The sequence below is a fragment of the Drosophila montana genome, unplaced genomic scaffold (genome assembly GCF_035044405.1).
Source record: "Drosophila montana isolate Dmon_TW-CO22-7 unplaced genomic scaffold, ASM3504440v1 contig_3325_1, whole genome shotgun sequence".
In the NCBI taxonomy this organism is placed as follows: Eukaryota; Metazoa; Arthropoda; class Insecta; order Diptera; family Drosophilidae; genus Drosophila; species Drosophila montana.
This window is the reverse complement of record NW_026998209.1, coordinates 766,436-783,314: the sequence shown is the minus strand read 5'-3', so window position 1 is coordinate 783,314 and position 16,879 is coordinate 766,436. Positions and strand designations below refer to the sequence as shown.

General features: G+C 43.9%; 1 protein-coding gene across 1 annotated transcript in view; it reads right to left on the bottom strand.

Annotated features, from left to right (window-relative positions):
* Ten-a (tenascin accessory) overlaps positions 1 to 16,879 on the bottom strand; it is a 301,282-nt gene that overhangs the window by 57,926 nt on the left and 226,477 nt on the right. The window contains exons 5-7 of the mRNA XM_064691025.1: positions 14,886 to 15,185; positions 12,599 to 12,705; positions 329 to 1,591 (exon numbers count right to left, since the gene is read on the bottom strand). Coding sequence (XP_064547095.1) covers positions 329 to 1,591; positions 12,599 to 12,705; positions 14,886 to 15,185 — 1,670 coding nt within the window. The remainder of the gene's footprint in view (positions 1 to 328; positions 1,592 to 12,598; positions 12,706 to 14,885; positions 15,186 to 16,879) is intronic.

The window sequence follows — 16,879 nt, the reverse complement described above, 5'->3', positions numbered from 1 at the left end:
ATCACATTTTGTAACGCATGCTGGTGCACACAACTCACACAGCGTGCCACTGTGCCAGCGAATTGCTCTGTAAGGAATTCGAGTAGCTGAGGGTCGCATTTCTGGCATTGCGACTGGATTTGGATTCAGTTTCGGGTTCAGGTTCAGTTCGCCCTTTGGGCGTCTGACTGGGGTGCCAAAGCAAACAAAAGCAGGTGATGTTGACAGCTCAACTTTGGCGTAAGTTTTTAATTTAAATTGCAGCTTCATAGGGGACATGCGACAGCGAGGACTGAGGGGACAGAGGTGAGGCTGGCTTAAGTCTAGAATGAGCTGTGCTGGTACTTACTTTTGGAACAGTCAACGCCTTGATAGCCATCGATGCAGTCACATTTGCCCAGATAGCAGCTGCCACGCCCCGAGCAATCATTGGGACAGGTGGTGCTAACGCCCTCGGCCTCCTCGGCGAGCAGGGAAACGGAGTGGGCGACCAGCTCATCATTGTAAACGGATATGAACCACAAGCCAGTGTCCAGATATTGCAAAAGCGAAACATTCACGGTCATTGCATCCATGTCGAGGGCCGGCAAACCACCAGCACCACCATCCGCAGCGGAGCGCTTGTGCAGAGTATGCGACAGGCTGGCGGTGGTGGCATGTGGCAATTGTTGCTTAACGTTGTCCAGGGGCGTCTCCAGGTCGAAGTATTCCACAGAGTCAAGGCCGGCCGGCGATTGCTCTTCGCTGCTGGCTTCCATCTCCTCCTCGGCCTGATCCAGATCCTCCTCATAGCTGTTGTTGCGACGACGACGACGCAATTGCAACTGCTGCTGCTGCTGCTGCTGCTGCTGTTCCTCCTCCTCGTAAACATCAATCAGGCCTAGATCCTTGTTAGCATGGGTCGAGTTGCCGGCACTGCGGCGATGTCGCAAATGGCTATCGAGTCGTCCGCCCTTTATGAACTCCACAAAGTCGTGCTGCGTCACCGAGGGCGCCACGTTGCGGCGCGAATAGACGGCAAAGTGGGCGCCCCAGGGCAGGGTGAAATTGAAGCGTATGAAGGCCGGATGCTTGTTGCGGAACTCGAGTGTCCAGAACTGATAGGCCGGTATATTGGCATGGTACAGCTCATTAAAATCCTTCAGCTCAACCACCTGAGGCCACTGGCCACCGCTCAGACCGACGCCCTGCTGCTGCTGCAGCACCGGATGATGATGGCCCGGCTGCTGGAGCAGCAGATTATGCTGCTGCTGGCCGAGCCCGCCGGCTGCGCCGCCATAGGTGAGTTGATCCTGTAACTGAGTGTTGGTCGCGTCCAGCGGCGTCAGCGGTTGGTTGATGGCGTGTGGTTGCTGCTGCTGCAGCAGCAGTTGCTGCTGTATGCCCGTGGCGCCGGCTGCCGTGCCAGAGCCGCTGGTGCCGCCATTGCTGCCATGATCGGAGGTGCTGGTCTGTATCGATTCCTCAGTGGGATAGGCTGTGGCGCCACCCGGTTGCGCCTTGTTGTCGCCGCTTTTGCCTGCGCCGCCGCGCAGATCGTGCGGCTGCGACTTGACGTCTTGGACTAGGATGCAATTGGAGCTGTCCATGTTCGGTTTCATCGAACTGACTGCTGCGTAAAGAGTGAAAGACAGAGAAAGGGGAAGAGAGAGAGAGAGAGAGTGAGTGAGAGAGAGTGACTGAGAGAGAGTGAGACATTTGGTAAGTCCTTTGTGGTTTTTGGCTGCGATTTGCAAGCTGGGACACAAATGTGCGACCCGGCCCCATAAATCGCATGACTGCTAAATTTAACGCCATAAATCTGATGCTCCTCTGGGCGAGCAGCAGCACCAGCAGCACCACTGGCAATAATGTTTAGTGTGGTGCTGTCCTTGTGGCTCACCGAATCCACCAGCTGCTGTATGCTGCAGGCGCTGCTACGTTTCCAGTGTGTGCGTGAGTGTGTGTGTGTTTTTTTGTTCACATACATAAATTTTTGGCATCATATTTTAACGCCATATTAATATGCACTCGCCCATAAATCAATGCAGCGTCCCTCCCGCTCGCACACACGCCGTCTAACTCTTTCGCACGTTTGCCACATGCACACACACACACATAGCTGAGCAGACACCAAATGCGCGTTGTTAACACGTTTGCATTTTGCTTGCCATCGATGGGCGACGGCTATCGTTTATCGATAACACATCAGATTTATGTGCTTTGGCTGCGATGCCAGCTGCCGTGGCAGGCGCTTTCACACGCGCTTATCTGGGCCAACTTGCCAAATGGAATGCATTAAATTTGCAGTAAATTTCAAATGGTATAGCAAAGGCAGTTGCATCAATCATGATTGAAACAATCACAGTTTGTGTAGCCCCCAAATTATTTTGCATGAATTTAACATAAAGACATCTCTGTCAAGCTCAGTCATCGAAGTAACAGTCAACCTCGCTCTTCAATCAAGCTCAATCTTGGCTGATTGTGATTTATGATTATTTGAATGATGCGTTCAATTGCATGTATCGCAAATGCTTTCATCAATTACATTTACTGCCAATCATTTCTTATGCTCAATCAGCCAAGCAATCAATCAATCAATCAATCAATCTTTCAAAAATCTCTTGATTTTCATTATCATTAGCCATACGAAAATTTAAGCACTCACCGCGCCAACATTAAAAGCACTTAGAATCAGTAAACAATAGCAGTCCAATTAGTCAATCAATTTCAAGCCAATCAATCATAAAAAATCGTTTATTCTTTTTAATGTTCAACAAGGCAATTAGAAAAAGCGACTTGCGCGCTCGCATTGATATTATGTTAATGGACCTCCGCCTGAGAGAATCGGGAACAGAAAACGGGAAAAGCCATTTAAAATGGGGAATGCTAATGTCGCCCTAGAAAAATGTATTCATACCCCCCCCCCCCCCCCCCCCCCCCCCCCGCTACGCTCCCCCACACCTGTCTCAGCTGCTTGACAACGCCCAAACATGTAAACTAATGCGACCTAATGATGTCGATGCCGTTGTCTATGGCCGATGTCTTGGCAATGCGCCTAGCCTAAAGAACAAACATAGCTGCAGACAGGCCGAAGGGCAGAAGGGGAGACAAAGGACCTCCACACATACGCAATTACTCATATGAGGCACGACAAATTAACGTCAACGAACGTGCTTCAATTTGGCTGTTGAGCTTTTAATTTAAGCGAACGCACACACATACACATGTACTTTTGTCCCACATGTGCTTGTAGGGAGCCTACACTGAGCAAAAGAAATGCCTTGACACATGTTTGCATTCCAAACAGACATTTTAATTATCGAAGCTGATTGATTGATTGATGGGTGGCATAGAACTCCAGTCTGTTGCATTACTTCGGTTGCCAGACAAGACTCTCTGATGTAAGCTTAAAAGATGCCTAAAATTTAATGTTACTTGTTACTAAAAGAAAACAAAAATAAATGTTGATGCATCGATTTATCGATTAATCGAAGAGCGTAAAAAACAAAACTAATACAAAAATACTATAAAAAGTTGGAGTCGATACCAAAATTGAATACTTTAATTCTCTGGGCCACCACCATGCCAAATACAACATAATGAGCAGGGAGTACACACACACACATGCACACACACAGATACACACTATGTGTGTAGCAGCAAGGGGGAGGCATGTAGTTCTATTAAGTTAACAAGCTTTTCATTTAAGTGGCTCGCAACTGGTCGAACAATTGGTAGGGGCACAAGAAGTGGAACTGGAGCCTGCCAAAGGACACGCGCGCGCCTAAAGAAAACAGGAGACAAACAAATTGAAGAAGTTGCCGTTGAAGGGCGACTGCAGGGGGAGGGGGTAGGGGGGTAAGGGGTTATAAACGAAAACAAAAAAAAAACATAGCTTGGCACAGTTTTTCCGCGCCTTTCTTTGCAAGGCCAAGAGGCTACTAAAGGGGGTTGTGCGGGCGCAGAGCGTGGGGAGGGGGCTGCGACGCAGCACCAATTAAATTTGATTACAATTTGTGGCAAAAGCCATAGGAAGCACATCACACACGCCGCACCGGCCCCTTCCGACCACGAAATAAGCAACCCTACCAAGGCTGTGGGCGCAAGAGCGGGGGTTGGGGTTGGGAGTGTGGAAAAAGTCGATAGATTTGTATGTGTGTGTGTGTGGGTGTGTGTACGGGGAGCAGCATAAAACTGACAACGACTCAATTTGGCAGAACAGAGCCGGGCACAGGACATCGACAAACGAGTTACTGGACACAGGACACTCCTTTTAATGTCAAGTCGTTATTTATATTTAGCAATCAGCTAAGCCCCGACAAAAATTACAGTTTGAAAGGGTGTGTGAATTCGATTAGTGAATTTTTGTTTGTTTTTCTTTTTTGTGGTCACACGCAATAAGCGGAACCGGAAATGCGAGCCGTTAAGATCAACTAATTGAATCTACGTGCTCCAAGTGCCAGCAAGTGTCTCTTCAAGCTAATGAGAGATTCAGATTGCGAGAGAGTGAGAGAGAGACAGAGAGGGGAAGGGGGGAGGCAAAGGGTTGCAAAAGTTGGCCATGTCCAGGACAAAGTTACAAAAATTTATGAAGCATTTTCTTAATTGCACTTCCTTGAAGAAAAATAATTTATTTAAACGACAAGCGCACACCTTTTCCTCTAGCAACATGTTACGGCGCCAGCTGAAGAGGGCTAACGCGGGGGGGGGGGGGGGGGAGGGGTGGAGAGTTAGAGGTCACGCCCTAACTGAGTGCGGGAATAGTTGCTACTGCTGCTGCTGCTGCTGCTACCTGTCAGCGGCAAATGTCGTGTTGCGTCATTTTAATTGAAATTTTCTTTGAAAAATACTTTTTTCCTTTAGCAATTGGCGCAAGTCTTAATGGTCGAAACGGTTTGGCAACAAACGACATGTACTCAAAGTGCGGCTATACCCTAACTGAAAGTCTCTTTTAAGCTGGATCGTTACCTACGCAACCAATTAGATGTTGGACAAACTCTCAATTGAACAACTCTCACCATATTCTGCTCTAGGGGCATAGAACTCTATTTGGAATTATTAAAAACTCTTCAAAAGTATTTCAACTGCTTCAAAGGAGAAACAATTTCCTTTCTGTGTAATTGTCTATATGTCCTGGGCAAAGACTGCTCACGAGGCTCAGCTTTCTATTCAGTCTATTCTAGCTAAATGCTTAAGACACACTTGAAGAAACTCCTCTCGAACTGTACATTAGTTACAAAAAAGATTTCTTAAATATATTCTTTGTTATTCATTTTTCTTGGTTGCAATTGTTGAAAGCAACTCTGGCTACTCGCTACCTATATCTCGTTACTCGTTGCTCACTACTCGTTACTCGTCATTTTGTGCTTGACTAATTTGCGTTCTTAGTTGCGGTTAGGCAAAGGCAATGCCATTCGATTGGCCGCATGCAGCCATAAGAGTTTTCCAAGGATGCCAGAAAACCACAAAATGCAAGAAAGAGCGAGAGAAAGAGTGAGAGAGTGGGAGAGCCAGTGTGGGAGAGACAAACCAAATCGAGTGACTAATTGACTACAGTAAAGCCTAAACTCAAAAAGAAGCACAGCTTGCGGCGAAACTCAAGTGAGAATATATCACAATGAATCTGCGGCAAGCAGGGAGGGGATGGAAGAGGCAGCATGCAACTACTGCAATTGAATTGAAGTGCTCTCAAAAGCAAAAACAATCAAGTTTGGTTAGAGTTGCCAGCGCTCAAGCGTTGCCAGATTGTTGCTGTCAAACCAATTGACAGACGGTGCGCATCTAATTTCCAGGAAAGCCGCAAAGGAGCTCAAAGTGCCCGAAGTGAATGCTCTGCGAATGCTCTGCGAATGCTCTGTGAACGCTATGTGAATGCTATGTGAATGTGCATGCCAAATTAAATGCTTGCAGGTATTCAGCAGCAAATTAAGTGTTTGAATCCGACAAAGCTCAGTCGTAAAAATTCAAATGAAATTCATGAAATCGCATAAGCCATGAGCTGCTCATATGGCAAATGACAGCGATGAGTAGCCAGAGGCTAGGCAGGGGGCGGGTGGTGTACAATTTGTGAAACAGTGCATATCGAATGAGTTTTCGATAGTTTATTCGCTTAAAAATCGATTAACCTATTTCCGATAACTACTGCAATGCGCATCCGCATCCGCATCCGCAGCCTGTCCGGCCCTATAGACCTCTCCCGACGACACCCTTTGAACTGCCAGTCAAACATGTTAAATGTCCTGATTGCTGCCGCTTGTGCTTGTGCCTGCCCTGCTGTCAGGCAATATCATTGTTGTTGTTGTTGTTGTTTTTGTTGCTGTCGCAGCTGTTGCAGTTGCACTTATCGCTGCTGCGGCTGCCGTTGCCGTTGCAGTTGCCGTTGTTGTTGTTGTTGTTGTTATGATAGAAAGTGGCGCATCAGTGGTAATTCGAACCGTGCCCTGCTCAAACATTTTGTGCATACAACAACAACAACCACAACAACAACAATTGCAATGTTGTTGCTGTGGTCGCTCCACATGTCCCGTTGTTGTCCTGTTGACACTGCGGTCGATTATCGCATAGATATGACAGATATATCGCATACATTGGCTAGCAAATTATGACAGTCATTTGCACACACACACACACACACACACACACACACACACACACACACACACACACGCACACAGAGAGTGACACACAGGCATATGTATGAAGGGCGAAGCAAACAAATGTTATAACGTTTTCTATTCAAATGAAAAGCCACGAAAATCTCTAATTAAATAATCCAAAACTAAACGGTTGCGCGTTTACAAATTAAAACAAGTTGAGTTTACATATAATTTGCAAATAATTATTATTTCGGATATATTTGGAAAATTATCTTTTTCAGCAACGAAAATGCGGTTTTCAATTTTTGGATATATTGTTTGTTTATGAATATTTAGTTTTATGCAACTTATTCATACGAAAGCATAAATGGGCTTATATAATCATATATTCATATATTTATCATATACAAATCTACAGTACTAATATGAAATTATATTGCAATCAATTTCTTTCCCGGGCTCTCTTTCTCTCTCTCTCTCTTTCTCCCTTTCTTCAGCTTCTAAATTGCGGGAATGCATTTATACTTTTTGTGAGTGGTCAAGAACATATCGTGGCACTTGACATTGTTGCTAATATGCTTAGTAAATAAGCTTAGTGCAGAAAAAAAAAAACGGTTGAAAGGACAGACAGACAGACTGACTGACGGACATTGCCTGTGGCACTACTTATAAAAATGCAAAAAAAAGAAAAGGGAAAACTTGTGAAAAGTTAGGAATTTGCATTCAAAGCTGACGCTCAAATGTTGACATCGCGTATGGCAGCTGATGCATAGCAGCTGTGTGTGTCTGTATGTGTGTGTTTGTGTGTGTGTATGTGTCTTTGTCTCACTCACACTCACATACTTTCTCATTAACCATTTCCAGTCTATTTTATTTGCAACATTTGCAGCACAGAAAGCGTTTGCCCTAAAGGTAGGCAACACTTTTTGGCAGCTGCTTCGGCCCACATAGGGCCCCCCGCGCCTCCCAGCCTTAGCCTTTCTCTATGCCGACATTTGCTCACACTTGTTTAGGCATTTGCAGCAGTTTTGCAAACTGCCCTGAAAAGTAGGCAACACTTTTTGCGTTGGCTCGTAAGTTGCCCACAGATGTAGGCAAAACTTTTGGTTTGTTCTCATCAAATTTCCAAAACATTTCATGGGGTGGAGGGAGGGGGGAGAGCAAGGGGCTACCGCCGTGAAGGCAACAAAATGCAAATCAAATTAAAGGCATGGCCGCCCACAGATGATGCAAACAAACAAAGCGCAGCCCCGCCCAAACTCATGTGTTTGCGCTTGTTAATTAACTGACAATGGTGTGCGTGTGCGCGTGTGTGTGCGAGTGTGTCTGCGTATCAGTGTGTGTATTTTTAAATGTCTGGCCACACACAAGCTCACACTTTCGCACACACACACGCTGCGCAGGAGACAGTCAGCTGTGGCACAGATGGCCCGCCCGCAAGTGTTTGCTAATTTTATTAAACCCTCTTGCGCTTAATTAATAGAAAATGATTGCGCAAACAGACGTCGCACACACACACACACACACACACACACCCATTTACACAGCATGGTGGGGCGGGCTGTGGATGGCACAGCAGCTGCAAAAATATTAGCCACTATTAAAAGCTAAAGCGCAGTCGGGTTGTTTTCATCACCTGCTGCTGGTGCTCTGTCTTAACCCCGCAGCTTTAAAACTATTCAACCATAAAACGACCCACACACACTCACAGGCACACACACTCACACACTGACACACACACACACACACACGTAGATGTCGGCGAAGCGTAAATTCATTTACCGCAGCGCAGCGAAGCCGGCAACCAACACACAACACAAAAAGCTTTTTACACAAATGAGTTTATGGATATTCCCAGTCCAAGCCGACAGCTCTTGCACACCCACACACACACACCCACGCACACACACAAACACACACGAGGGTAGCCACACAAATTAATACATTATTTTTAAAAGATAAATTTCAAGCATGTCGTCTCACTCGCTCGCTCGATCGCTATCTCGCTCGCACACTGACTAGCAAACAATTAAATCAGTGAAATCCACACGCAGCTTTTGGCACAAACCGCCCCTCCCACTCCGCATACCCGCCAAATAGCCTCCACATGATGCCGCCTGCTGGCGTCTACCCACAAAATGTTCACAACTTTTCAACTTAAATTCATTTTGTGCGCCAAAGCGCTAAAGTAAAGTGCCTGCCCATTGGGGGCGGCGGGGGAGAGTAATGGGGCCAGGGGACGAGGGGTGGGGGAGCGTGCGGCGAAGTTTTGGGGGTTGCTTTTGAGCCAGCCAGCCAAGTGGCATCACACATTTTTCTCGTGGTTTGTTGTAAATTTGTTTTCGTTCACTTGCAACGTTGTGACACCGCAGCAGCAAGAGCAACAACAACAACAACAACAACAGTAGCACCAGCTCACGGTTGTAGAACAGACGGAGGGTTAGGGAGGGGCTGGGTGGGGTCTCATAGGTTGGTGTGTGAGGCTTGGTAGAAAAGCTACCGAAAAGCAGCCAGAAAGCCGCAACTTTTGGATGCTGCCTTCAGCGCACGTTGTTGTTGTAAATCAGAGCCTGCGACTCACAAGGCAGCAGATGCCGTTGTCGTTGTTGTTGTTGTTGTTGTTGTTGCTGCTGCTAAAAGCGTAGATAATAAATTAAACGCAGCACGCTTCAAGTCAAACAGCCACCCCGCCGTCCCGCCACAAACTGAGTAAGCAGCCATATGTTATGTTTAGGGTGCGGGCGAGGGGCTTTCGGGGCTGTGAGGGTTTATCAAAGGAATGTCTAGGGCCAGGGCTCAGATCACATTCGATTGTCACGCGCTGCAATCTATTATCGAAATTGAGACGCAGAGCTCAAAATCTAAAATGACAACAATTACTCGAAGTCAATATCCACAGAAAAATTCATTTATATACATAAAAGAGTTTTCCCTGCCTCTGACACTGACTAGAAAGTTGAGCTAGGAAAATTCTAGCTTCAAGTGGGGGAAAACGAAGGTCAAAGTTTGTATCAAAGCTTGGGAAAGAACGCAGCCGTATAACTGTGCCTTGCTCGGTTTTAAGAGGCGTCAGCGAGAAGTCGCTGGTTCAAATTCGGCTGAAATTATCAGCTTTTATTTGTTTATATAATTTCGTTTCATTTGCAAAGAGAAGAAACTAATAAATTTATTTAATTAGTATTCTAAAGGAGCTTTAAACATTTGTCTTCAAATAATTTGTGCTTCTTAGCAAATGGAATAAGGGTAAGGAGCATATTGAGGTATATATCTGAATAGATATAATTCGAATTGGATCTGAATCAGAAAGTCAACAATTTTGCACATTTATAGCTATGAATTATTCTATGTTCATTTGTCGGATGATTGAGATGAACTTTCAACTGAATATCAATAGATATTCAAATGCCTTCTCAAATGACTTCTCTTTAACGTGAAATACTTTGAGCCACGCCCACTGACCAGCTGGCAGCTTCTTTTGCAGACGAAATGTAACCAAAAACTTGAGCGCATAATTTATGAAGCGAGTTGGCAGAGCTTCGCTTCAAAGTGTTAACAAAAATAAATAAAAGCAACTAAGAGAAAGAAACAAAAAATAACCAAAAAAGTTGCGCAAATGCTTTACTAGATAAAATGCCAAAGTACAAAGGCGTCGGGTTTGAGGGGCGGTAAAGTATGATGATGGTGTGTGTGTGTGTGTGTGTGTATGAGCGAGCCCCCCCCCCCCCCCCTGTTGTTGGCTTGTTCGTGTTGAGGTAGGGTAGCGACACGTCAACCCTTTTGTTTCAAATTAAAATTTACATATTTTAATGTGCAAAGTTTTGTGGAGCGCTGCTTACACGGCAGCTGCCCAGCAACAACAGCAACAACAGCAACAACAACAACGACAACAATTTGCAACGAGCCAGACTTGGGGAGGGAGAGTGAGAAGTGAGAGAGAGGCAATGAGTAGGGCGGGAGGTGCGAGAGGGAAGGCGCTCAAAAGTTGCTCCGTTTGCCAAAAGGTTGGCAGTAAAAAATCAAATTGACCTGTAAATATAATTTAAAAGGTGGCAGCAAAAACAGCAGCAGCAGCAGCAGCAACAACAACAACAACAACAGCAACAACAACAATGACAACACGAAACGTGTTTAATTATCAAGTTGTAAACAACAACAACAACAGCAGCAGAGACAAAGACAAAAGCTGACTAAAAACTCGTTTCCAGCTGCCGCATTCAATTTGGTTGAGGCAACATTTTGTGCTTTTGTGTGCGTGTACGCGTGTGTGTGCTTTTGTGTGTGTGTGTGTGTGTGTGTGTGTGTGTGTAAAGGTGTGTGTGTTGCATACCTTCAAGCGCTGGCGTTTCAAAATTTTGTTAATTTGCCATTGTCAGCTAATGAGTGAGAGCTATGAGTGCCAGTCAAAGCAGAAGAGATAGAGAGTGCGAGAGAGAGAGGGGGAGAGGGAGAGGGAGCAAAGGGGCTCACAAATAGTTCGGAGGCCCAGCCTCTGGGGGCATTGAAATTTAAAGAGGGTCGAGCGGAGTTTGCAAATTATGCTGCTTTACTCAGATTACAAAAAATGTACGTCTAAGCACAATTGCGAATAATTACTGAGAAGCTAAACAAAGTGGGCACAAAATCTATTTAGCATTGACGAGGGGAAAAGAGCGGGCATTTGTGTTAAATAGAGAGGAAATGCAATGAAAATGAAATTATGGCACTAAATATAGAAGAGGCAAAGTCTAAGCCTCATCTATATAATTAAGGGTGTGAGTTTTCAGGCCAACAACAAATAATCCCTTTAACTGAACAGCTTCTTAAACGTATAATGGGAATATCTCCCTAGCGAATTGGCCGATTTCAATTCGAAATCAATTTGTTGCTGGTTAAAACAATCAGTTTTGAAAACACCCAAAAGTTTCCGGTATCTGGCCCTGCCAGGTCCCCAGTTTTATTGCCTTTCAATTCCGCCCGTGCTAAATATAAATCTACCCTTATTATCTAGAACTTCACATTTTAATTTACATTTAACATAGATATATATCAAATTGAGTTTGCAGTTTGCAAGAGGCAAGAATTTCGCGAAAAGAGCGAAGCACGCCTTAAATAAATTTTCCTCATACAAGTTACACACTTGTAGCCATAGCTTCTACCCTTATTCATCAATCGATTCCAGCGCAAAATAAAACAAATTAAATTAAAAAAAAAAAGAATTTGCAAAACGATTCTTCAATATGAACTCTCTCTCCTCGCAAATGAATTCGAGCAAAGTTCTGTCCGTATAAGCGAACACTTTGTAGTTCAGAAAGGGTGACTACTGTACTTCAGCTTCTTAGCACAGTCAATCAGGACAAGCTGTTTTTTAAATAGGCACACATAAGTATTCTAGCTTGCTTAGATATGAACGCTTTTATGGTTTCTCACGGACTTTGAATGTTTTCTCGACACGACTTCCAATCAAATTTTTGGTTGGGTGTTAAGGGAGCAAGGGGGCTAAGTGGGGGTGCTGGTAGGCGTGTCAGCTTTTGTGGCTTGTAATTGCTTGTCAATTGTGCAGATGGTGACCAACAACTGGCACATGCAACTATTCACATAATCAACAAACGAGGGCCTGTTGAAAAGCGGGCCGTAAAGTTTCTTGGCTTCACACACAACAGTATGTGCGAGTGTGTGTGTGTGTGTGTGTGTGTATGTGTGTGTAAAGTAACACCATTTAACGCTAATGTAAAGCAAACAAATTGATGTATTTGCCTTGTACTGCGCGTGTGTGTGTGAGTGTGTATAAAGTATGTACTACTTATATAAGTAGACGGGCATATGCATGCGTGCGTGTGTGTGCTTTTGGGTGTGTAAGCCTGTGTGTGTATTATTCTATTTGCACTTGTTTGTGTATTTTTCATCAACAGTGTTTGGCGTTATGACAACGCCGCGCTGTCCACACTCAACAGACACACGCACACACACACACCCATTAACATTTCCATTCACATTGGCCATCATCGACAAACATTGAGGATATGTCCTGCCCCCCATTTTACCGTTCCCCGCCCTATGCTTACCTGCAAAGTATGCCAACATGGCGGTTAGGACGACGGATATGAATATTAAGGCGATGCTCAAGCATTTCCAGGAACATCGGTGTTGACAGCGTTTATCTATGTGAAACCTGCAAAAGAAACAAAGCAAAACAGTGAGTGAATGAGTAAAAGAGACAAATTGAGAAGGTGAGACAGACAGACAGAAAGAAAGGGAGAGAGGGAGAGAGAGCGAGGGAGAGGGCGTTAAACAAGCTGTGCAATGCATTTGTAATTAACAACTGGCAAACAGCAACAGACACCATATAAAGAGAAACAAGGTGATGACACAAGGAGCCGCAGGAAGTGAAGCTGGGTTAAGATAGCCTAGAGAGGAACGATGGCTGTTTGTAACGAGTTGGTGGAGTGACCACTGTGAGTGCTGCTCTGCATATACAGTGGTATATAAATATATAAATAATTTAATCGAAAAGGTTTCGATAAGAAAAAATCGAAGCCGGCCCAATATTACTCGCTTGTATAACTCGTTTTTTTTTGGTAGGGCAGCACTACTTTAAAGGACTCGTAACTGTACTCGTTACTTTGGATAGGTCAGTACTCTAAAGTACACGCTACTTTAAGTTATTCGTAAAACTAAACTGCACGCTTCTTTCGCATACTCGTTACTTTAAATGACTCGCTACTCCATAACAGATCAATTCTAAAAGTGTTTGTGAATGCAATTCAAATACCTTTTTCAAAGAGTTATTAAAAGGGAATAAGCAAAAAATCCTCAATAATACTTGCTTCTATCACTCGTTACTTTGGATGAGTCGAAACTCTTCACTCGTTACTTTGGATGAGTCGAAACTCTAAGGTACTCGATACCCAAAGTCACTCGTCAAACTATAAAATCTTGTTATTTGAGAGTACTCGTTACTTTAAATGAGTAGCTAACCTAAAACAATTGCTGCTTTTGAATACTCGCTACTCTCAAACACGTTCGCCCATTGCTTTTATAAACAATAATCAACTAGTCTAACGCACTCGCTACATTTAATTTTTTAATTAACTCATACGATAAGATGCTGACGCTATTTTACTCGCTACTCGTTTGTTTTAAGGCAATTGTTATCTGCTGGTTCTACTGCTAGCTTCTTTAATATCGCTCCCATCTCTATCGAATACCGAGCATTACATATGCAGCGTAAACCCATGACGCAGTGTGGAGTGAGTGAAAAAGTTGGTTTAGCCGTTTGACATGGCACAAGGACCACAAAAACCAACGAAAGACACACTGCACACACAAACACACACACACACATGCACCAATGGGTTTGTCAACTGTCAACTTTTTTAATAAAGCAACGCAAAATGACACTGCCCTTGCGTCACAGCTGCCACTAGTTAATTGCATAAAAGTTGTAGAAAAGATTCTGTTTGCATGGCCTGAAAAAGGACTACAACTACATACTTTAGAGTGGATCCTATGTAAGCAGTGATGAAGTTAATTAGCAGACCTAATGACACTACTTGTACTTGAGGCAATTGAAATTGTGAAACAGTAAGGGAAATTATCTATTCCAATTTTCCGACTCTGTATCTTCGCTACAACAAGAAGCAAGAAACATCTCATTGCTTCTCAGTGAGTTTTCTAGAACTTGCAGAAACTCAGAGCAAGAGAAAGAAGCAAAATGAGAAGTTACAGACAGTAGCTGTAAGTTATTGTTAATGATAAGATTATAGATGAAATGATGAGAAAGATTCGCGAGAAGCGAAGCACGAAGCCACATGTTTGAGTAGATGTTAGAAAATTAAGTGAAAAATGTTGGCACAAAAAACAAAGAGAGAATCGATGTGAAAATCACGGAAACTAAAGAGAAAAGCGAAGTGAAAATGTAAAAAGTAGACATCTTTTGGGGTACAAAAAAAGAAAGAGAGAAGCAAAGAGAATATTTAAAAGTTTTCGAAGTGGTCACAAAAATCAAAAAGATGAAAGGCAAGAGTGCGCGAGAAGCTATACAAATTAGATAGCAGATGCTTGCAGCTCAGCGCCCAGCTACAGGAAGCCAAACAGACCCAGCGAGAAGCGAAACGATAAGTTCGCATAAAGAGTTTCGACAGCAAAATGCAAAAACATCTGCAGGTTGACAGTCAGACGGGCAGGCAGCTCATTTACTTCTACCCACAGCCGGGTGCAATCAATGGAGTGTAAAGCGTGTGAATGTATTCATTTTGCATGCCGCTCGCATTGTTGACCCACCGTTTGACCCACTGTGAATGGATGAATACATGGATGGATGGGTGGATGGATGGATGGGTGGATGCTTACCTGGATGGTGAATATGGCGAATAGTGTGGTGCATGCGCTGAGTGCGAATTACGCAATGGGAATCCAGGCATAACCAATGGCTGTGAGCCGCTTATCTGGCAATGCGGACCGGCAACTCCGCTGCCCGGCGGACCGACAGACACTTGCGGCCCGCCCACTTGACCGCCAACGCCCACACCGCCGGGCATGGTACCAGCGCCCATTGGCATGCCGACGCCGCCGCGATCGATGCCACCATGGCCGATTGTGTTGCTGCCAGTTGACATACTTTGTGGCATCTGTTGTGGGTGGCCGCCCAATCTGTAAAAAAAAAAGATGGCGTCAGTTTGTGCGACCGTAATAGAGAGATAGACTGAGAGAGAGTGAGAGCGAGAGGGAGAGAGAGATGCAGCGCTGCTTGTAATGCGGAAATTAAAACATGTTCAAAGTTTTTCGCTCGACAATGTAATATTTAAATCTGAGCTATATCATATATATATAGGAAATATATAATCTATATATATATATATATATATATATATATATATGTATTTAAATATGTATACACTTTTTTTTGTGGGGCTGCTGTTGCCAGGGGGCGTGGCACTTAACACAAAAGGCATTGCTATTGTTTTTTGGGCTTGTTGCTGTTATTGTTATTATTATTTTTAACGGTTAAGTGACGCGGAAATTTTAAATTAAAAAACATAAATCAATGCGTATGTGTGCCAGTGTATGCGTGTGCGTGTGTGTGTGTGTGTGTGTGTGTTTGTGTGTCCTTTGTTTCATTATCGTTGCACAGCAGCCGGGCTGACATGTTGTTGTTGTTGCTGTTGTTTGCATTTTATTATCGCTCAACATTAAGCGGAAATGCAGCTACAGGCAGCGACGCCGGCAGCGACGCTGGCTGCAGTGCCGCTGCCCCCGTAAATATGCAACACATTTTGCAGCTGCCGCCTTTTTCACGCGCCGCCCGCAAGTATGCAACTTGTATTTTTTTTCATATATTTTTTATTTGTAACTGCCTGCGCTGCGATTTACAAGACAAAGGACTCGAATTACCGCATGCACACACACACACACACACACACAGGCACGCCCACAAGTACTTTGTGTGTGCGTGTGTGTGTACAAGTACTTATATGCCATATAGTGTATATACAGTTGGATACATGTTTGCATTGCGTTGAGAGAGACCGAGCACTTGAAAACTGCGCACACAAAAATATGCAATTAAGTTTTTTATTTTTTCGGGTCGACATTGTTGACTTTTAAAGAGCTTTAAAAATGTTACATGCATGCACGCCCATTTATTTGCAGTTAAATATCGCGCGGCGTAACTCCAGTTAGCAGATCCGAAGTACAAAGTAAACGCATCTGACGATCTGATTAACCAGCATTGCGTTTCTTCTATGCGTGAGAGCAGATAAAAGACGGGAAAGTGAACATATTAAATACAATTTAATGGTTGCATATTCCTGATCAAAGCAAGAATGGTCATATGTCTGACACGTCTATCTTATTCAGCTTTTTGTATTACGGTCAAAGTCTGTCTCTCGCTTCTCTCAAATCCCCCAAGAAACATAGGCGTGCGGCTTGGAAATCATGCCAATCGACTGGCTAAAGTCTTTTTAGGAGAGGTAGAATTGGAGGAGTCCGAACGTGGAGGAGATGGCGGAGCTCTCATCCAATTAATCCCTCAGATTCGGTTTATATGACCAATCTATTTCTGTTCATTTTATTACTTTAGACTTAAATGTAGAACAAGTTGTATTGTATATATTATATATTATACAATTATATATAATATATTATATTTTATACATTATGTATAATAATATAATTGTCAAAAAATATATATAAACTGCAAATCGAACCAGCAACTATTTTTGTTTGCTACTTCTGCGCCCAGAAATCGTCATAGTCCTTTATATGTAATTGATAAGTATCTTAAGCAGGCTATGCAGATATACATTCTCATGTTTTTTGGGCATATTTAAATTAAATTTATCTTC